The 23,800-nt window shown below is 34.5% G+C and overlaps 2 protein-coding genes across 5 annotated transcripts in view; both read left to right on the forward strand.

The window, feature by feature from the left end:
• Positions 1 to 1,707: 1,707 nt before the first annotated feature.
• On the forward strand, positions 1,708 to 5,380 carry LOC733084 (eIF2B-gamma protein). 3 transcript variants are annotated; one of them, XM_012695267.4, is made up of 5 exons: positions 1,708 to 1,854; positions 1,926 to 2,091; positions 2,591 to 3,417; positions 4,151 to 4,380; positions 5,146 to 5,380. In XM_012695267.4, exons 2-5 carry the CDS (start codon positions 1,932 to 1,934, stop codon positions 5,306 to 5,308), a joined length of 1,380 nt encoding a protein of 459 aa, XP_012550721.2. In that variant the 5' UTR covers positions 1,708 to 1,854; positions 1,926 to 1,931; the 3' UTR covers positions 5,309 to 5,380.
• Positions 5,381 to 9,380: 4,000 nt separating this feature from the next.
• The window catches only part of LOC101737746 (pancreatic triacylglycerol lipase), a 38,218-nt gene continuing 23,798 nt past the window's right edge, over positions 9,381 to 23,800 (forward strand). The window contains exon 1 of one of the 2 annotated variants that reach the window (XM_021351807.3): positions 9,381 to 9,721. The gene's annotated coding sequence lies outside the window, so the exon portion shown is untranslated. The remainder of the gene's footprint in view (positions 9,722 to 23,800) is intronic. The other variant, XM_004931866.5, reaches the window with a different exon arrangement.

Consider the following 23,800-nt stretch of genomic DNA (forward strand, 5'->3'; position numbering starts at 1 on the left):
CTCCCTGTTTTCGGATACCACACTACTGAACCTCGGATGAGGCAAAAAAAATCTGAGGCAAACGTGGGCAAGGCGATCCCAGGGGACACTGAACTGACAATCGTCGGTGCCACGATCACTAAGCCTCTCAGCTTGTCAATTCGTGCCTCTGGGAAACACCACTCGATGGAAACTAGTATGGATCGGGGAGTGCGGGCATCTTACCCGTGTAGAGCAACATAAGGGTCAACCTCGAAAAGCTTAAGTCGTAAGGATTCAAGCGTTATTCCTATTCCGGCCCCCGGCTTGGCAGCGACGGATCCATGCGAAAAACATCACACATCTATGTCTAGTCTATAAGATGGTTCACTCGTAAAAGTCAAGCGCCGCCCAACATGACTCTTCATGACAATTCACCCGTCGCGAATATTTATCCAGCTTCCGAGGACAAACCGTAACGCCTTGACCACAAGCCGGCCGGTCACCTGGACCATGATTTCACTACATACCCTCGTGTTAAAAGATTAAATTTAAATCAAGACTTCTGAAATTAAGACTTATTTAACAATGCCTAAACTGGCAGATCTTTACGAAACAGATGCTTGGAAAAGCTTTTTCTTTTTGAAAAAATTATAGGATATTATAGCTATGTTAAAGATACAATAAAGACATTTATTCCATAATCTACAGTAAATTCATAGCAAATGCTATAATCATAATAACGAACGCTTTTTGGCGTGAGCATGAGGTGGTTTGGAATTGTACTGGTATTGTGTGTCTAACCCAGTGTTTTTCCGATGTAAAAATATTGTTCTAATCGTTGAGTATATAAAAATGAACAGGTGGATAAAAATAATCGTAGGATATGGTTTCTCAACCTTTCCCGAAATGTATTGTACATTAAGGGCGATAAATTCCCATTACCTTACAGAATTTTCGAAATTAAAAACAAACTGAGCGATTTTTTAAGGGCTTTTATGACCTGGTAACTGACTTTTAGGTCAAGTCCTATTTTAATTTATATTCTTATATTTTTATGAAAAATGATATTATTGAGTGAAATGAAATGAAATGAAGATGATTAATTTGAGACATTAATCAACTGGGATGAAATTAAATGAAATGGGATGAGATGATATGGGATGAAATATAATCTCAGTAAAATGGTACTCATTTACTGCGATTTTTTCAGTAGATTTTTGGAGGATCCCGAGAAGTTACGTCCAGCAGCTTGATCACATTTTCTTTAGTTGTTCTGCTTTCTCACTGGATAGATTAGTGTTTATTTACCGTCTGCTGTGTATATATGAAAATGCTGAGGATATCCCGCGTACTTTTCAGCTATTAATAAGAAAACAACAAAGTTTTAAGCCAATTTGTGAATTTATAGATTCAACAGTTGGAGATATCTAAAAATGGGATTACAAGGATTTGACGAAGTTATAGCTCTGTCCATAACATTATGATATTTTGTTTACTTTTTTTATTTTATTTTAGCTAAGTTTAAAAAAAGTCTTGGACTTGGATTTAACAGTAAAACTCGAATTTGCCATTTTACAAGGATTGGAAAATATATAAGACTTGGCTTCGGCCTTAATGAAAATTTTATTTCAGGATATAATATATCATATAAGACCTGGCTTCGACTTTTTTGAAAATTTATTTCAGAAATTATATATTATAGACAAGCAGTATAGGCGTAGATCCCCTTGCTTTTCCTAATAAGGAAAAATTGTACCAAAAAAAATAATCTATGGTATAACCTAAATGTGTTTCTAAATTAAGACAAAATTCAATTTTATTAAACAGAAAATCAGAATTTAGGGTTGTTTGCTTGAATGGGACAATGTATTAATGAACGCTTAAAAAGACCATGTAAATATCCCTAAAAACAGACGTCTATTTACAGTTTGTTTGCTTTTCAAAAACATCATCTTTACTTGCAGTAGAAAATGCATAAAATCTTAGAATTCCAAGTTGTCGTGTTGGCCGCTGGAAAAGGTTCCCGTATGCCAGATGTCGGAGGATCAGTTTCGAAATGTCTCCTACCTGTTGGGCCGTACCCAGTACTATGGTATCCATTAAATATGCTAGAAAAAATTGGATTTCAAGGTACCTAACTCAAATTTCATTGCAAAATTTTCTATTGTAAATAATTTAAATTTTTTGTTTCAAACAGTATAGTACTATAAATAATAAAATTCTATAATATACATTATTAGATTATCTAAAATAAAAAGTTTATTCACTGTATGAAAAAGCCATTTTTTGTAAACGGAAGATCACAAAGATGATCTAATGAGGTTTTTTTTTATTGTCACTGTAGTTCTTTATACACACTTCTTCCGAGAGTATGATGGCGTGATGACAATCTTAGTTGCTTGTGGATATTAACAATACAAGCACAGCCAAGATCTTCCTACAAAGATGAGCAGAAACTGATATCTTATAGTGCATAGATATTTATTATATATAGATACTTTATTTCAACAAACCTAGTATAAACTCAACCTAAATATTTTCTCATTAGTAAACAAACTGCAACATCCCTCATTTACAATTTTATTTTTCTCTAATTCTTTAAAACTAACTAATAATCTAATATTTTCAGATGTAATGATTGTGGTACTTGATGAAGATAAGTCTAACATTCTTAATGCACTAGAAAAATGTCCCTTGAAAATAAAATATGAGTTAATTGTAATTCCATCAGAAGAAGACTGGGGTACAGCAAATTCCTTAAAGCATGTTAGTGCTAGAATCAATACAGATTTACTAGTCATATCAGGAGACCTCATTACTAACATAAACCTCAATGATGTACTGAACCTACACAGGAAACATGATGCATGTGTCACCACCTTGTTCTTCAATAATGGTCCTGAAGAGTGGATTGAATTACCGGGACCGAAAACTAAATCCAAACCTGATCGAGACTTAGTTTGTATAGATAAAGAGACTGAGAGACTTGTTTTTCTGGCAAGTGCTAGTGATTTTGAAGAGAATGTGACAATACCAAGATTACTTGTGAAAAAATATGATGCTTTGAGCATATATAGTAGATTATTGGATGCACATGTATATGTAATGAAACACTGGATTTTAGACTATATTGTAGATTCCGAAAAATTTACCTCGATTAAAGGTGAGGTTGTTCCTTACATTGTTAAAAAGCAATTAACGAAACCTAACAACTTAGTGGAAAAGAAGGGCACCTCGGAAAAGAATGCAGAAATTAATAAAGGAATTTTTGACTATGCAATAGAGACAGGTTATGAGCGTAAGATAAGAGAAATATCAGCATACAATGATCATAAGCATGGTAACAAAGGGGTGTACTTTAATGATACTCTTAGATGTTATGCACATATTCCTAGTAAAAATACATTTGCAATTCGTGTTAATACACTATCATCATTTTATCTATCCAACAATAAGGTATGTTTTTATTTGCTCTTTAATATTACAAAACAAATAATCTCCAAATAAGTTAGAACAAAACTTGTTTAATATTGGATTACTTATAAAGATTCAATGGGGTTGCACCATTAATTTAGGAATTTGTATTTGACATTTAAATAACTCATATTGTTGTAGTTTTTTGAACGGCAGATTTTTTTTAGCAATTTCCAATTGGTCCAATCCATCAAGAAACTTCAAAAAATAATGTCAATTAACAAAAAGTGTGTGTGTCCGCTCCGACGCACGACTGGAGTTTACTGGATATAAAAAATTAAACGAAACAATACGAGAAATAGTTCTATATTACGACAACACGATACACTACAGATTATTAACAAATTAACGAGACACAAAACAAACGACTAACAAATATATGAAAATACAATAATGAGAGAAACGCGCGATCAGTACGAGGCTTTGTGGCGGACTGCCGGCGCAGGCGCATAACGCATTTCGTGTGACATGCTAGTACGATTTTGGTCCCCATAATTTTCATACCCATTTTCATATATATGTAAATCGATTCTAAAGGAGTAAACTCCAAAAAACCTTATTTTTTCATTTACATAAAAAAAAGAAGTTAACACTTGCATACATGTAGTTTACAGTTTTATATAGATTGTTATTAGGTAGGCCACCAGATATTATTTTTTTCCCCAAATAACTCACGAAATCATAAATAAAGTGATTTTAATGGCATTTTTAACAGATATTATCAAAATGGCAAGATCTTACTGGATCATCTCTGTTTGAAAGATTTCACCCTAACAGTGAGGTGAAAACAAAACAGATTGATGATAATTGCACTGTTGGAGAGAAAACTATTATTAATGAAAAAACATCAGTAAAAAATTCATTTATTGGCTCAAATTGTAATATAGAAAACAAAGTCAGACTAACAAATTGTATACTCATGAACAATGTGACCATCAAAGAAAGGTATGTATATATGATAGAACTAAATAAAAATAATCACAGATATGTATTTATATATTCAAATATAACTAAAAGATTGTTATTAAAACAACTTTTTACTTGACATAAAATGTTTAAAATAAGATAAGTATGAAAATCTCAAAGCCTTGCACAATTAACAATGACTCCCAAAGATTGTAGGGTTAAGTTTGCTGCTGGAGTATCACCAATAGAAGAATACTACAAGGAGATCACAATCCTCAGTATTGAGGAGAAAAATGCATCTTCCTTGCATGGGGAGTAGATAGAATGTAATCTTTTTTTTTTTTTTTTTTTTTCAACTCAAAAGCTCAAACCTGATGACGTTGCTAACACGAACCCTAGCAAGAGCCGTGCTTCGCAGAATCTACCACCGGATCGGAAACGCGACTCACTGAGAAGATCCGGCGAGAAACTCAGTGGGTTGTGTCTGAGAGTTAATTTACTCGTCGAGCCCTTCGTTGCAAGCGACGGGTTCGACGAGAACGGTGACCGGTGCTTGAAGTACCTAGAAGCACCGTTAGTGGATCGGGAGGGTCCGAGATAAAGTGTTTTGGGCGACGTCGACGACTCATTCTATGAGCTCCGATAACCCTTTAAAATTAATTGAGCTATGAGCCACTGTCCACTTATAAGTAATAAAAAATAGAAGTTACAATTTTCTCGGACTCTATCTTTAATAAGAAAAGTACAGATCTACAACAAGTTGTAAATAATTATAAAGGTAATTTCCACTTAATTTTTTCACAGCTGTGTTCTACAAGATTGTGTTGTCTATACCGGAGCGACAGTAGGCACCAATTGTTCAATGCAATACTGTCTTATAGGACCTCACCATTTGGTTCCGGAATCAACTAAGAGCAACCATCAACTGCATGCAGAAACTACAGATAACATGATAACGCTTGGATAAAAAAAATGTCAATACTGTACCTACCCTCAGTTGTTTGTATGGTGTACTAAATTAAATACTATTCTCCTTTGAGGTGATTTTCTTTTTTAAAAAAAGCAATACATAATTTTAACTCGGTAAATAATAAATATGTCGAAGGATTACCATAAGCTTTGAAAAAAAGAGTATTTAAAATTGTAAATTTAAAGAATAATTTCTTGTTCAGGGACTTATATCATGAAGAGCAGGTGAGCTCATGGGGTTATAACTTGGTGACGTTGCTAACACTAGCCCTAGTGAGAGCAGTGCTTCGCAAAATCTACCACCGAATCGGAAACGCGACTAACTGAGTAGATCCGACGAGAAACTTAATGGGCTGTGTCTGTGGGTTAATTTGCTCGTCAAGTCCCTCTTCGCAAGCGACGGGTTCGAACAAGAACGGTGATGGGTACTTGTGTTACCTTTTTTTTAACGCCGGGGAATCCATTATTGGACACCCAGTCAAGGTGGTAACAGACCGGGTTATGTCTGACTCCTCCAGAGAAGATTAGGGAGAAGAGGAAGACCGAGGTCCTCTTCTTCTAATTTCTTCCGGGAGACTACTCCTTGAGAAAGGCACACGTGGCGCTACGCAACGTCAGGCATGCAAGACCACCCCCACAAAACCGACTACCGACTAAACCCCATCGAACTCCACCGCTCTGACTTCACGAAACCCACGGTACCGCATAGAGCTTGTCGAAAGTCTGCTTGTGGCACCTAAAAGCACAGATAGTAGAGCTGGAGGATCCGTGTTTTGAGCGACGTCGACTGTCTATCATTCGGTCCGCAGGATCGGGTATGTGTTAACCGCCAATTAACTTTTATTATAGAGTAAACTTTGATGACTTTCAAAGTTGTCATCTGATTGCCATACAATAAACATACATACTGTTTCTTTTAATTTATACTTTTATATAAACACTGGAACCCATCACAATGGGGTTGCAACCAATCAATCAAAATCCTTTAGAAAGTATGAAATCATTCCATCCTTAACATCAAACTGGAATGCCTGAATGCTTGGCGGCAGAAACGGGTATAACTTTAAGCTAAATAAATGTCTGAATAACTATCGGATATTAATAATATTTACTGGTATTAAGGTATTTTGTAAGCCTTGCCTTAGCTTGGGGCTTAGTCGATTAGCGAGATAGTATCGTAGTCTACGCTATCCTGCACGCCTTTCGGAACATTAATGCGTTCCATTTCTAAGGATGGGTCAGCCGTTAGTTATACTAACTGATCAAGATGTGCAGCGACATTCAAATTATAATGCTTATGAACTCTGGTAACCACTTAATCCCAGGTGTGCAGAGAGCTTGTTCACGCATCTATTCATTAAAATAATATTTACGTATTAATTATGGACTAAAGTAAATTTGTTGAAATTAATAACATTGGGAAATCCGACTATGATGTTAGGTCGAACTTTGAGAAACAGAGTGCCACCATCAAACAAAATTACATAATAGACGAATATTCCTCATAGTGTAGAGCCTTTTCTCGTGAGAGGCCAATGTCTTGCATTCCAACTATTCGCAACGCAGATTACCTAATAACAACACGTAAGTAGCTCGCGACACCGAACCAAATCTAGCATGCATTTTCTCTGAAGTAACACAACAGTTAAACACATCTGATTTAAACGATACAAAACAGTTCTGTTGTAAGAGTATTTGGCACGTAATTATTTAGACTGGCGCCACTGTCAGATTTGTTGCAATTAAATATTGAAAGCTACATACGGGAAGGCGACAAGACACTCTTGAAATAACATACGGTATGTGACACACCTACCTACTTAAGCAAATGTTACTTAATATGTAAAGCAATTTACTTCTGAAGTGAGAAATTCTATTTTATTTTAAGTTGTTTATTAATAGGGAAATCTAGTTTTTATTTTATAAATATTGAGAGACCATCATATTTTTAAACGAATATTTAGTTTTCCTAAAATATCTATAACTATAAAGTTTCAAATTGGAAAAAACTTTTTTTTATATTTATTATAGCAATACCGTTAGTACACTGTTCAGTATCACAAAATAAATAAGAGTACCAACTCTACAAAGTAACAGCTGATGATAGTGTCAATATCATAGGGCATGACAATAAAATTCCAGAATTGCTATAACCAATATCCATCTTATATGTTTAACCTCTATAATCAGACACACGGTTCAGTTACACCTAACGGTTTCACAATTCCACTGATCGAAGTGCAGTAAAAAAAACAATAAATACCTACCTATTGCAATACCTGCCACTACAGTTCTCATTGGTCCCTATTCTTAGTTCACATACAATCTAAAGGTAAAAAATTAAATGATTGTACAATATTGTGTTAAAGCAAAAAGAAACGCGTTAATACATAAAAATAATCAAATTTGTTCAAAGTAATATAACTTTTACCAGTTTGCTAAATTCATTTATAATTATATATTATATAAAATAACGGTAGGTGCATAAGCACAGGCTAACTAAAAACTAAAAGTGGCCACTTCTGAATATCGAATTTCAATATAATTATAACAAATATCCGAAGCGAAGTAAATTGTCCCTTCATAACAAGGTGACACTCTACAAAACTTGCATACGTTCCGTCATGACCTATGCAAGTGTACTGTTCGCTCACGCGGCCCGTACACGCATAACTCTCTCCAGGTCATCCGATCCGTTTCTGCAGGATAGCCGTTGGAGCACTGTGATATGTGAAGAATGTAGATCTTCACGACGACCTAAATTCAGTACCGATACGTAAGTATCTTAAGGAAACGTCAGAACGCTACTTCGAAAAAGCGGCGCGACACAAAAACGTCGCACGAAACATGTGTTGTCGGATCCCCTGGATTCACTTTCGGTGCTTTTAGACCTCTCAAGCACCGGTCACCGTCCTCGTCGAACTCGTCGATTACGACGTAGAGTTCAATGGGCGAACCAACCCATAGGCACAGCCCACTGAGTTTCTCGGCGGATCTTCTCGTTGGTCGCGATTCCGATCCGGTGGTAGATTCTGCGAAAGACTGCTCTTGCTAGGGCTACTGTTTGAAAATTCTCTCAGGTTGAGCCCGTGAGCTCAGTTACCCGTCCGGCGCGGCGTTGCAGGAAAACATTTAATTTTCCATAATTTGAATAACTTGATTTTCATTAAATTTAGAGCAACTTTCTAATCGAATGAATCTATTAATCCTGACCGCGAAAACTATTGTACGCTGCTTCTAATTATCGATATAAATCCAGAATAAAATCCTCAAAAATTCGAATTCGCTTACAAATCCAAATCATTATGTACTTTATTGCATCGATCGGAGAACGAACTTATTACGGCTTACCTTTCCTTCTGCGGCAAATGCACAGTTGGAATGAAGGTTGTAAAATAAATTATTAAGTAATATCCGTTTTTTAAATACGTTTTCGGTCAAGGCTAATAAACATCATACATTTAATCTACGGTCTGCTTCCCTCAGTGGTCGCAATCTCTATCAAGCATTTTAAACGATCTCTCAAGTAAACCAATCGATTTTGTTCCACTTTTCTCCGAGAGTGTAGATTTCTTGTTTTATTTTTATTGGCAAGTCTACTTTGTCGAGGCTGCGATTTCTTTTTCCTATAAAACTTTGATTATTTCAGTAGTACCTACCTATCTATCACATATTTTTTAGTAAAATAAATTATTTTTACTAACCCAAATGAGAAAATAAACTCGTCTCATCTAGTGTTAGGAATTAGAGGAGAATGTAGAAAAAACATTAATAATTTATTAGCATTATTAATGGGGTTGGATAATAGGGCTAGTAATGGCAATTAGTATATCAAGTCCTGGTCGTATATCTAGATGTATCTGTTTATTTATTTCCATACTTTACATTACATACTTTTTCGAAACCAAACTATCGTAAAGTTACGGTAAGATCGCGGCGAATATAAATCTAATTTCAAAATCTTTAATCACGATTAGAGAGAGGCCTTAAGATACAATGTTAATAGCAAATTAAAATGAAAAAAAAACAACAAAAATTGATGGCCACATAAGTCCTCGAAGTTACAATGAAAGTGTTGCAGCGTCTGCAGCCGGTCTGCTGGTCGACGGCGCTGGGCTGGGGCTGGCCACAGACAGTCAGAACCGCACTTTCCCGCGTCGCGCACGCGTTTCACGTCATTCTTTTAAGTTACAACATTCGATACGTAAAAAATTACGTGACTCCATTTAAAGCCATTTTAATTCGATGTGGATATATACAAACTAATAAAACCGACGTTATATATACGAATTGTTCGGTAACAGGTTGCAATTAAGTTCGTTCGTGTGGACTTTTGTGTACTTGAACGACAATATATATTTTTTTCAAGTGTTTTTGAACTGAAAAGTGAAGGCTGTCGTTTACCAGTTTGGTAAGCCGTCATTACTAATTTTTACAGTTTCAATTTCTGTTGACACAACATAAATAAAACAAAAACCAAACTCGCCGTCATAAAATCGCATATTCCACAACGAAACTGATCTTCACATATTAAACTAATACCCACAATAATATAAGAACATTAGACTGATATAATAATACAGAATCTATCGGAAGTTGTTTTTACTTTTACGTACGCAAGAATATAGTAATAAATCACAAAATATTAAAAGAAAATAACGCGGTACTTTAAGAAGTTACATATATCTCCGTTTCAATTATATACAAGGAAAAAAAAACAAATATCTAAAGGAACACTGCTAATTTCGTAATTTAATAGCAACGATTCATACAAAAGTTGCGCTCATACACCTCAAAACGAACCTTAATAAATGTTATGTACAGTCATTAGGACTAAACATTAACTTTTAGGTAAAGTTTTACACCATGAGTGATTAAGAAAAAGTTCACAATTATTCTGGATTGATCAATATGTACCAGTATTAATTTACATAAATCTACATTAATTTAATTGAGCCAACAGTATTTGGCGCTCTACAACAACCTTCTGAAAATCATATTTCACAAGACCTAATAATTTATGGAACATTCACAAACATAAAGTTTAATTGAAATAAAAAATACATACAATAATAAATAGGTAAAGTGAATAAAGAGATACTTCTTCCAAAGAGAATTTACAAATAAATGTCTATTTATAAAGGATATGTTTTATTTATTTCGGCAAAAACTAAACTGCACCAAATTAGAGTTATTAATTTAAGACATTATTCGAAATACTGTGGAAGCTTAGCTTACGAAGTTTTAATTTGAGATAAAGGCCTTTCCAACTTCAATATGGGTCAGCGAACTCGAGGGCTCCGCAGAGGGGTGAAAGAATTTGCTAATAGCTGCCCGAGCGCCTCTAAAGAAAGGCTAACAGCTCAAGAGCAACTGCTTTGCTTTACGACCGTATCGGAGTTCTAACCCGCTGAGAAGATCTAGCGAATAACTCAGCGGGCTAATGTTATAGGCTGGTAACCTATACTTTGGCTGCTTTGCGTTAGAACTAGTAGCCTTCAACGGTACCAAGAGTGGATCGTGGTAGGGTGCTTCGTGAGCCGGGTCAGGGTTGTAATTAACGGCGACCACAAAAAAGGGGTTATCGTGTCGCATCGCTGTCGTATATAAAATTCAACTTATACCTTTTTAATACCTTGGTTTTTACGTGGTAATTAGTAATACCAGCATATTATTTTATAGATATTGTTTTGAATGAGATATGATAAAAGAAATATACCTACCGTTCAACCAACGCATTGTATTTTCTCAAGCTTTCACTAGTTGTAGACTTAAATTTAAAGGACTCAACAAATTAATTTAACTACTATTCGCCTAGTGGTCCAAAGTTGATGGCAATCCCGGACAACTCAAAATTTAGATTCAATTTTGTTTTTTTATTGTCATTTTCGTTTATTTTGAAAAAACTAAACTTTATCGATAATACAAAATGTCGTCAATAGCGCCTTAAACAAAAAAAAATCGATCGACAAACAGAGAAGTCAAAATAGAAGAAAGGGAAGTTTTTATCTTTGCCTGTTATAGATGATCTCATCGAACTAATATAATAATAATCCCTTAGTTAGTCTATTAATAACGGCCCTCATTACTGTATACCAGTTCCTGGTGGAAGTTAGTGTGGACTAAGCATATATATCGTGTCTCGAATGCGTTTAATTTCGATCTCCATAAGACCAGAGAAAATTCGACCATGGGACCTTTGAATAAGGATTGCAGAGAATTGTATACATTCTATAATTTACGTGACTTATCTGGTAGGTACATAGTTTACATCTAGGTATTTTACTTTTTTTTTTAAAGAAATCATTCCTAATTCTTACAGAATATCAAGGGTAAATATTATCTCACTCTACTCACTCTAGGAAACTACTATCACTATAGGTATACTGATAGTAGGTATATAGTCCAGTATAAAGTTCATCTCACATTCTATACTCTCATTTTATTCGAAGATCGTAATAAAAACAAACACAATTGCACAATTGTTGTTTTGCCTTGGCGTTGTCCACTGTGTATTCCAATCACGTATGTAGTGTTAAGCAAGCAGAAGCGGTCCCACCGGGTCTTCGCTGCTTGCAACACAAAACGCTTTCTAATCACTGGAACCTTCGAAAACCAACAAAATTTTAAAACTGTATCGACGAGAACGCTTCGTTAAGATTCTTCGGTCTGTTTATGAAATGACGCTAACTGACAAGAGAAAAAGCAGTATTTCTAAACAATACCTCGGTATACCATTATACTGCTTAAAATTCGCTCGTGCTTGGTTGGCAACTAATTAGGCATACAATGTTCGTTATTAATAACTAGCTGACCCGGCAGACTTCGTAGTGCCTCAATCAATAAATAAAAGACCTAAACTTTTGGGGGACACATTAAAGGAAACACAAAATTGTTATTTTTATTCAATTCTGAGCATTTTCATATTTATCCACCTTTTAAACCTTCTCTGGACTTCCACAAATAATTCAAGACCAAAATTAGCCAAATCGGTCCAGCCATTCTCGAGTTTTAGCGAAACTAACGAACAGCAATTCATTTTTATATATATAGATAGATAGATAGATAACATAGGCGACAATAGTGTTCAAAACCGCGTTTGTAAATTACATTACATAGGACATTGGCTAATAAGTAAGTGAAATAGTACATTAAATCAAGTGTTTGGTATCCATATTAGCTTTACAAAACGGGAAATTCATTGCAAATTAATTTGACAGTAATATAAAATTGTTTGAAATTTTTAAAGCAATCCAGACCTTAAGTAATTATTCTCATTCTTGCCGTTTCTTTTATTGTTATTCAATGAAAAGAAGTAGGTCGATTTTCTTTCCTGCCTCTTCATGTGAAATAACGTAATACTAAAGAATTTTCAGTTCCTGCAAACAATGGCGATGCATTTACATTGTTAAAAAATTATTCTCAATACCTACTTTTATAAACCATTCATTTAAAATTCACTTTCAAGTGTCATGTAAAAATTAGTCATCTTTTGATTATTCCTTTTTTTTCCTTTTGAGTAAATACACTTTCAGTAAAACAAAACATTTCACATAGGGTTCCTTGTACACCGTATCCTTGAACTGTGTCCGAAACCAAAGATAGCCGTGTTAATTCTGGTTAAATGGGGCTTTAAAACATAACGAAATGAGAAATACCTCTGAACATTTAGCGACACAGAGAAATCGAGCATGAAACTTAACTCTAACTTTAGTAAAAAACAAAAAGCACCACCAAACAAAAAATAGTTTTTGGTTACAAAATTACCCATTTTTGTTTATTTCAAACTAACTTTTGGATTTTGTACCATTGAATTACGACGCGTGTAGCGCATAAAACTGTTTTCTTGTATGTTGTTGTCAGTAACTTAAACATGTAATTTATCACGTGGCGGCGTGATAAACAAATGGTACTTTAGCTTTCCTGGTGTTACGTGCAAACTGCGTAATTACTGAACCATGTTATGTGAAAATTGTGTTCATGAAACGTATAGCATGTTCAAAGCTATAATTCACTGCTTCGTTCAAATACAATTTTAATAAAAAAAACAACAAAATGAATGTTCATTTAAAACATGTTAGTCGCCTCACATTCATGTCTCACAAACAAAGCCCAAAAAATTTTAAAAAATAAAACTTAACCTACGTGATATGATAGCATATTAAAATGACTTATGCTGATTTCTTACGGACAAATTTGTAAAATGAAATAGTGCATTGGATTGTTCAAAAAATCACGAATACGGTAATTGAGTTCAGTGGATAAAAATGTAAAATTACTCAACTCATGCGACGTCATATTCATTAGGTATCTTCTGAGATTTTTTTAATAAACACATGCATATCTAATTCGTTTAGTTTAGTTAAATAGATAATTTTTCTCGGAGTTTACGAATGTTCTTGTACAACGAAAAATACCTCCCAGTGTACTATAAAGCAGCATCTTCTATGGCAATAACCAATCTGCCTCGCAAAACTACAGAGGCTTTAATATGTATATGAAAAGAAAATGATGGACACCTGTATTTTACCATGCCTTACATACGCTTGCCAGACGTGGACATTTACGTGTAACATAAAAAATAAAATAATACCGTGCCAGAGGGGAATGGAACGCAGTATATTAACACAAGAAAATCAGAATCCGTCATACAAAGATAAGAAGCAAAGCCAAAACAGTGGACGCTCTCAAATATGCTTATCGACTGAAATTTAAGTGGGCTGACCACGTAGCACGACTCGGGGATGGGAAATGAAAATCTAAAATAACTGCATGGGACGGTCACAACTCCACAAGGCAAGCGGCGCGTCGGTAGACCGTACACGCGTTGGGAGGACGACATTAGAAAAGTTGCTGGACCACACTGGATTTATGTCGCCAGAGACAAAAAAAATGGAAATCTTTGTAGGGGGCCTTCACCTGAGAGGGGTCTATGCATATAAATTAATTATAAAAAAAAATTTTAAGTGCATGGAATAAAAGGTTTTTTTTATTTATTCTTTTATTAATATGTATATGAATCCTAAATATATTTGCATGCTAATATTATATTTCAACTTTTTTATTTTCTACTTCTACATATATAGGTATATTTCTTCAAGGAGCCATTGATTGGCTGCTGCTACTACTAATAAAACTTCAAGTTCAAGATATTTAATACATTAATTCATCATATTATAAATCTATTTATAGCATAAGATTCGAATACTAATCGATATATTAATCTAAATGCGGTAGTTCAAACTATAGATTCTAGAAATCGATTCCAGTTCGTAACAGAAATGAGGGGGTTTGGAGAAGAACAAAGATGGCTGACCCATTATTACCATAAATAACATAAATACCCAAATAACATAAAATTTATCATTAAATTAAAGTAGCGGAAGGCAGGGAACATTGCTTTTGGAACTGACAGATGCTGAAACCGAAAACTAATTGAGGCCGTCAGCGCAAAGGTGGCCTAAGCTTACCATAGTTAATATGGAGATCATGAGATTTCATTTTAATTTAACACTGCTTCGTAGGCAAAAACGTTACCGCTTCAATTGTAAATTATTTACTGTTTTTTTCTTTTTCTCTAGTACTTTAACTAGATTAATTCACTATCGAAGATCTGCTCTATGCAAGTATGATCTTTGAGGCGAAGAATAGGCCTATATCCAGCAGTGGATATCTTTAGGTTTATGTTAATAGCAAGAATCTCAAGAATAACTAACTTTATGACCGTTCGTATTTAGTCTGCTCTGAATCTAAATGCTAAAGTCAAAACGTGACTGACAATATAAGTCTTCATATGACGTGTATGATTTCCACACAATAAACGTAGGAATCTTGTGATCCCATTGTCTTAGTGGTTATTTAAATAGTACCTAATATTAACATTCAACAATGAAACCCGGAAATTTTTATATAGTGCAAAATACTCAAATTCGATAGACAAGAATCGAATATGTAATCTAATGTAGTATGTAACATATTATCATAATATTAGTATTGGTTCACTTGTAAACTTGAATTCCAACTGAATTATATACAAAAAATTACTGGAAAGGCATTACCAATATAACTTGTTTAAATTGTGTGTCTAATTTGAATATTGTTTTTTTTTATATACAAAAATATTGATTTCGCAGCCCGGCGCGTTTCTAGTAGATTCTAAAAGAAATAATCACAACTCATAAGGGAACGACAAAAGTAACCTGCATCTTAGATTGCACGTTAGTGAAAAATTAAAATATTCACAAAGCAAAAACGCTTTGAACGTTTGCAACGCGATAATCATAACTGCTGTATGAACAATGACACATAACGTATTACTACTAAGCTAAATCGGCTACTGTCTTTTATAAATAAATAGCGGTACTTCATTAAGACATAGACATAATAACTCTAATTGTCTACCTATTCATCGCAGGCTGGCTTACTACGTTGCACGTGTAACATATTGTTTACAAACAATAAGCCCAAAGTTCATAAACTTTTTCTAAGATCTCGAGTAAGAGATGCACCAAGGTTTTCAAATCTTGCAAAATATTCATTGCAACAACATTTGCATACTATAAGCGTTTTGAATAGACTAGATTCTGTGAAATTAATGGTGAATTCAAACCGCAGAAACTACTTACTCAAAAGAACCTAAATTGCTTTATGCACCGATGATGACCCACTGACATTTTTCTTTAGTACGCGGAAATAAATTTTGAACAACGTGAAACACATTAAGCGGTTTTGTAACGCAATAGACGCCGTAGAACTTTGTCTAGCACAGGCCTTCAATCGTCGTTCGTGATTGTTCCAATCATTCGCCATCAACTGTTTTCTTTAAATTATTCGAACCTCAAATCTTGGCCTAATGACCAACACTACAGCCGACACCAATATGTTATGCATGACATAACACACACGAAGTTACGTTGCAAGTTCTACTCTGATGCTCCCAAACTGTTGTGCCTCATAATACTTAATCACGGTATACTGCAACTGCTGTTTCCGTGATGTTGCATCAATGATAATTTTTATAGTGTAAATACGATAGTAAACATAAGTAATGGATTCTATTGTATTTTTAAGTCTTTAAAAATTTAACGAAATAATCGTGAAGGTGTGACTGACGCACAGTAAACCATTCACGGTACTATAAATGAGCTAAACATCCACCTTGAAGGCTCAAAATAAATAAAAACATTGAATAAGATTTTTTAGTTTCAAGCATTTTTTTTTATTGCTTAGATGGGTGGATGAGCTCACAGCCCACCTGGTCCTAAGTGGTTACTGGAGCCCATAGACATCTACAACGTAAATGCGCCACCCACCTTGAGATAAGTTCTAAGGTCTCAGTATAGTTACAACGGCTGCCCCACCCTTCAAACCGAAACGCATTACTGCTTCACGGTAAAAATAGGCAGGGTGGTGGTACCTACCCGTGCGGACTCACAAGAGGTCCTACATGAACATAGTCACACTGAAATACAGAAAAAAAGACTCAAAACATAATTAAAACTACTTTTACGATTTAATCACGTGTTTAATATTGACACTATTTTATAGACGGCAATTCGAATATTTTACAGTTTTCGTGGACGACTGAAGAGACGCGAAAAAAAAATATCGAGATTAAACCGTAAAATTGGTTTTAATTATGTCTACAACTCGTCAAAATCCAGAAAATTACCCAAGACAGCTGTTATTATGCTCCTCAAAATTAAATGAACGAAAATTTGAGGACCTCTGCGGCTGTTGATTTTTCTAATCCCGGTGTATACCACTCTGATTATTTTAGTTTTCATGAGATTAATGTCACATCGTTGTTCATATAACAGATCACAGATTACATTTACCTTCTAAATTTCATCAACGCGATCGATGCCTAGAGTTTCTGAGTAAAATGGAATAAATTAAAAATAAACGAACGCAATAATTAATTTTTTTGCTATTTATCTACAGAATCTTAAAAACATACCCACCAAATCGACAAGCTTCCTTTATTTTAATTAGACATATTTTCCGCGGGCACCAAAGAACTCGCGAATCATAATTCCCTTTTTCCCTTTTCACTTCCTGAAAAGCACCGCTTATAATATGATAACATTGGCAACAGGGCAAAGACTTGGAGACTTCGGTAATTTATTTTGATAATCAGAGCGTGCTAAGCGTAGTAACGGCCGATGTTTCAGCTCCAACGATCACAGAATAGCAATCGATTTGTAGCGTTGGACTCACTTTACACAATACGTGGTTCTTTAACTTTTCACTTACATTTTACTAAATAAAAGTAATTAATTACACTCGCATGACACATAAACTGAGAATTCATATATATCTTGCCTAATGCAAACCAAATTACTTAACGAGCTTACACCACCAAATAAGTAAATCTAACCTTTGAAAGTTCTCTTTTTAACAGCTTCATTGATGCTACTTTTTGTCGTTGCCTGAAAGAATAGATTTGGGTCGTGATTACGAAAATTCAAGCCATCATAATCCATCCTTTTATCTCTCAGCTATTAATCACGAGATACGTGTGTGCGATTTACACTAAGTCTACTTCCTAGTCATTACGTTATTAGTCAGAGTACAGGCACATATTGTTCTATCTAACTTGCTGATTCCATATACCATAGGGCACTGATGTTGTAATCCCGCGTGGATGGGTACTACCACACATTTATTTCTTCAACGAAACTTACACGCGTTGTAGTTTAAGGACTAGGACAACCGTTGCACCGAACAAGTTACCGATAAGCAGTTAACATGAAATAGGTCGTCTGAAAATATTAACATACGAAAATCTTGCTACCTATATTCGGGAAACTCATTGGAGCAATTTACCATATTAATATTTTTTTTTTTCCAAAGCATTATACTACAAGCTTACATATGTATGTCCTTGATGTAAGTAGTATACAAAACAGATACACTTAATAAATCTAAAACTATTCTAAAATCTTACCATTATGTTCCTAATTGTCTATTTTTTATCTACCTATTGCTAGTAACCTCGAGGGGTTAGCTTCAAGCTAGCTTCACCGAATTTGTAGGCGAGTTCGCGGAACTCTGTTTGGGAGACTTCACTAAAATCTGCCCTAGCAAGAGCAGTGCTTCACCGAATCTACCACTGGATCGGAATCGCGACCCACTGAAAGATCCGGCAAGAAACTCAATGTACTGTGTCACTGGGTTAGTTTTCATGACGAACCCTTCGTTGCAATCAACGGTATTAACGATAAACGGTGACCGATGCTTGGAATGCCTAATAGCGCTGATAGTCGATCGGGAGGATCCGAAATGACGTGCTTAGGGCGACGGCGACTGTTTACCGTTTTGTCGTTTGAATCAGGTATGTAATTACCGGCGGCCACGATAAGGGGTTGCCGTATCGCGCCGCTCTTTTCGAAAAAAGTACTGTCAGTAACGGTCTGTTTGAAACTATGAAATTTATAAAAAATCCTAATAGTTTTTTTTTCATACAATTTGTATTTGATCTGACGGAAAATATTCAAAATATCAGAGAGAAAACACTGTTTATTAAACAGAACACAAAATCATTCACCTATTAGTGATAAATTTTCTAATAACTTTCAACAAGCTGGTTAGAATGAAATTCTATACTGAGAAGCTAAACCAGACTGAGTCTCAGGAGAAAACAAATACTTTCGCTGGCTGTCAGTGACCCACTCCTGTAGACGTAAACCTGACCGTATTATATTATCTTAAATGAAAGAAATAAAAGTGAAATAATAATGAACATACACTTTGTATATTTTGGAAAAATGTGACTTAAACTATGAATGAACTTTAAAAAAATCAAAACTTTTCACTTAAACAATCTTAGTCGTAATACTGTTAAACTATTTTCGAAATATTTTTTTACATTGTGAAATGCATAGTTTGTTACTCCGAAGTGAAAATCATGGGTTATCGACCTTTAAAGCATTTCCTTAAAATATCGAAGTTATACAATGTCGCAACTCCTGCCACTTTTGATCGGAATCAAAGTCTGTCCGCAAGCGAGAGGTTGTGAAAATGTTTATAGACAGTCAGCTGCCTAGCATAAATTACCTACTGATTCATTACACTAAGATCGCGTAGTCACAACGCCCTGCCGTCACCCTGTAGTCACTCATTACAATGCTATACATTAACTCGTTACTTGCTACAAGCACAAATCCAGAACAAACAGAAGGACATTGCATTTACTTTCCATCTTGCACTGCACCGACTACTCTCATGACACAGATTCCAAAATTGCTTAATCGTGAGACCTTTTCACTAGCGTAGTGTGTATTCTAATCGCAATCAATGGTGCAAGCTTCTCGAGTTTAACTCTGTTTTGAAATGCGAACACTAAGATTTACGATACACCACGAGCTCATAACACTTTAGGTGCACATTGGAACAAAGCTATTATTCGGTAGCTGATCACTTTTACAACTTTACGACATGTTAATTATTATTATTCGAAAAATGTGAAATCGCTTAATTTGTATTGTATACTCTCACGCCGTCTGTCGTATCTTGATCGTAGTGATGTAGCTATTTGATAAAAATCGCAAAAATTACAATAACAAACAACTGCACAAAACTTCAACTTAGATAAAAGACGCGCCCGCCCATACGCGAAGAATAAGAACCAATAATTTATTCGTATTTATTTTTGACTGCACAAGATCTAACAGATCCTAATGAATTGAAAGCAAAAATTCAATGTGTTTTCAAATGATGTCAAATTTTATGCGTATAAATATTAATGAAATACTGTTTGTTTTCGGCAGTTACCAAATTCTACTTTTATTTCGTTGATAGAGGTTTATAACCATAATTTTTTCAACCATTGCTGTTCGCTGTTACTCCTTTTTGTGACAAAATTGTAACTTCAAGTGTATCACAATAACACGCCGTGAACTTAACCTAGCTGAAGATTGCTTCTATTAATTCATATCAACAATGGGCCCTATGAGTCTTCGGTATTACTCACCACCCACGACGAGGAATCAATTGATTTTAATAACAAACATTTCGTTCGAAATGATTGTAGGCGAAACATTTATATTTTTACTTTCCTAGAAATAGAAAAACCGTAAAAATATTATTAAAAAGTAGTTTTTAAAATTGCTTACTAACTTTGTAGTTTTTTTTTTTTTTTAATATAAAAGTGACTGCCTACATTGAATAAATTAGGAACAATCATCAACACAAGTAAAATCCAAAAAGTTTCAAATAAATCTGTAATGAATTCGAACCAAAATAGTCTCTTGCAAAAAATTTACAGAAAGTATTGACTTGACGATAAAAGAAATAGGTAATATATATAATTGCTCAACGAATGTGGACTATCACAAGGCATCGTCTAGGCCGGTTTCATAACTTACTTAAAAATGTTCACAAATAACTTCAAGTGTGAAGGAATAACAAGGTAATGTAATAAAAAATTAAATCCGCAAAAATTATAATTTGTGTAATTACTGATGATAGGACGTCTTGTGAGTCCGCACGGCTAGGTACCACCACCCTGCCTACTTCTGCTGTGAAGCAGTAATGCGTTTCGGTTTGAAGAGTGGGGCAGCCATTGTATTATGAAACTGAGACTTAGACCTTATACCTCAAGGTGGCATTTACATTGTGGATTGCTATGAGCCCCGGTGACCACTTAACGCCGGTAGGCCGTGAGCTCGTCCACCCATCTCAGCAATAAAAAATATATATTTTACTAAAAGCTACAATACTGGATTATATTTGATTACTTCATTTCAAGAAAGGCAGTGTTTTAAACGAACGTCGAACCGATAGAATCTTTATGAGATATTAGTATCACGTACAGACCGAACAAACCCGCATATTTCTCGCCTTATCGGTTACGTCAGTGTTGGCACGAATACGGAACTCATTTAACTGATTTGATCCTGATTTTATCTAGTACTATTCTAAATTCATCTGGTCTCTTAATAATTAAAAATAGGATACTTTATTGTAATTTCAATTTGAAAATATATCGACGCTTGAAAGGCAAACATGACTAAGCGACAATAACGGCTTTGTACATTAATGATAGGCAATAACCACATTCGATGCGCAAAAAATATATATTTCTAGGTCTATTAATATAATTTCAATCCTACAGCTACTAACTAGATTCTACTACAGCTAGATTCGTTAAAATAAAAATTGTTTTCAGGTATTTCAACTTTAAATTAGTCTACTGTAAAGTTCACGCATTGTCGCTTAGTCACGTTTGCTTTTCAAGCGTCGATATGTATCCCCCCGTATTGATTTGATGACTAGAACCAATTTAATACATTGAATATAAGTGTCATAGATTAGTTGCATCTAGCAAAATATGATTTAGTAACATTCAAATGCTGGTAGTGACTTGCAAATTTAACAATTTTCCTTGACATAAAAATTACAATCATCGTTTGACAAATTCGAACTGATTCAAAGACATATAATTTAATTACACGCTTAATAGTTTTTTTTCATTAATTATATTATATTTATTACAAAAATAAACTAATATTTATTAAACAAATCTTTATTCACTTTAGTCACTCACTTCTCAATCACTGATGATTGATGAACACAAATTTCAAAAATTTTAAATATACATTTCAGTCCATTACGCCCCTTACTTTCTTCCCTTAATAATTCCTATAATACTCGTATAAGCAACCGCTATAATACGAATATCACTTGACATCACCAAAAAACAAAAAAAAACTATTTCTGAAATCGATCACAATCACGCCATTAAAGATACCCACTGTATAAAACATCTCTCTCAACTAACATCATTACAAAACAAAATGTCAGTCTATTTTAGAATCAAAAAAGTGAATACTCTAGAATAAACGCGGGAGCTTTCTCGCGCAGTCGTGACCTCATTACTTTGGTTGATCGACTACCATACAGGTTAGCTCCAAGGCTCGTTCGTCAAGATAAACCGATTATTTCTCGGCAACAGATCGATTCATTGGAAATCCTTACTTTCTTTGCCTTTTAATCATTACTTACTTGTGAGCAATATTATTTCATGATACCTAGTACTGTGCAAGTCTGCTTGTATTGGGATCTATTTTTTTTAAAATAGACTACGTTATGTTTACTTTAAAATTACGTATAAATGAAAAATATTATTATGTTATTTGATATGACGAAACAAACACGCACAAGTCGCGACGGTTAGGAAATGTTGATAATTATCGTATTTAATCATTTAATCGTGCATACTAATGAAGTTTGAAGCTGCAAGATTTTAGATAGTTAAACAAGTCAATTTATGTTACCTAAGTTGTACTAAGGCTTAGTAATCATGAATATGTGTACATATATAATATACGTGTATTCATGTATTATCATCATATCATGAGTATATTGATCAGCATCACGACTTGTGCAGGTTTTGTCTCAACATTTGTATAACGTTTGTTATACACATAGTAATATTTTTAATTTACGCGTAATTTTAATGAAACCGAAGGCTTAAAAAAAGAAGCCGAGATAGCTACTAACTAAATTTATAAAACATAAAAAAATTAGTAATGCAATAATTTAAAAATGCTCTTTGGCATTGATTACATTCACTCTGCAGAGAAAGCGAGAGATATACTTGAAAACCTATTACAGTTTGTTATATTTGAATGGAAATTTAAAAATAATAAAACAATTATTAATATAACTAGAAAGATCACAAAAAATTAAGCAGAAATATAGACAATTATTATATTTTGAGTACTAAATACACCTTAACCATGGAGGCAGCTCAGCCGGTGTGTAGGAGTTTCTAGCATAGCATTTTGGAAACTATAAAACACAATAATATATAGCCGTATACGTGGAGCGTAGTTGAATATAGATCCAACAAGATACAAGAAGAGGCGTAGGTACTATTGAAAATCGTTAAGAAAAATACAACGTTAGCATTAAATAGTCGGAAATCATATCCAGCACTGGTAAGCACCGTTATTCGGTCTATATCTGCCACGGAAAAGCCATGGGATCCAGTTTTAATATATATATATATTTTTCAATACTACTATGAATCCGAACTCAGATCCTATGTGTGTTCATTTTGCATTTTGAGATCTTTTTTCCAAGTGTCAGCCGGCTTTGGAATTAGCTCCCCTCTACGGTGTTTCCCGAGCGCTATGACATGTCCTTTTTCACACAAGGCTTATGCCGAATACTTAACATTAGGCAGCGGCTTGGCTCTACCCCTGGCATTGCTGCCGTCCATGTGTGACGGTAACCACACACCATCCGGTGGGCCATATGCTCGTCTACCTATAAGTGCAGTATAAAAAAAAAAAACAAAATGTGTGCAATTCACACGTGGTAGAAGTCAAACCTTTCAAAATTAAAATACAATTATCCTAAACGTCTTAAGTATATGTAAAATTTTGTCATTAGTAAATAATTGTAAGGTAGCGCCCTCTGTGAATTGATATTTTAATTTCACGTATAATCCTAAATTAACAAGAGCTTTCTTACACACGTT

Source organism: Bombyx mori, chromosome 22 (assembly GCF_030269925.1).
Source record: "Bombyx mori chromosome 22, ASM3026992v2".
Classification (NCBI taxonomy): domain Eukaryota; kingdom Metazoa; phylum Arthropoda; class Insecta; order Lepidoptera; family Bombycidae; genus Bombyx; species Bombyx mori.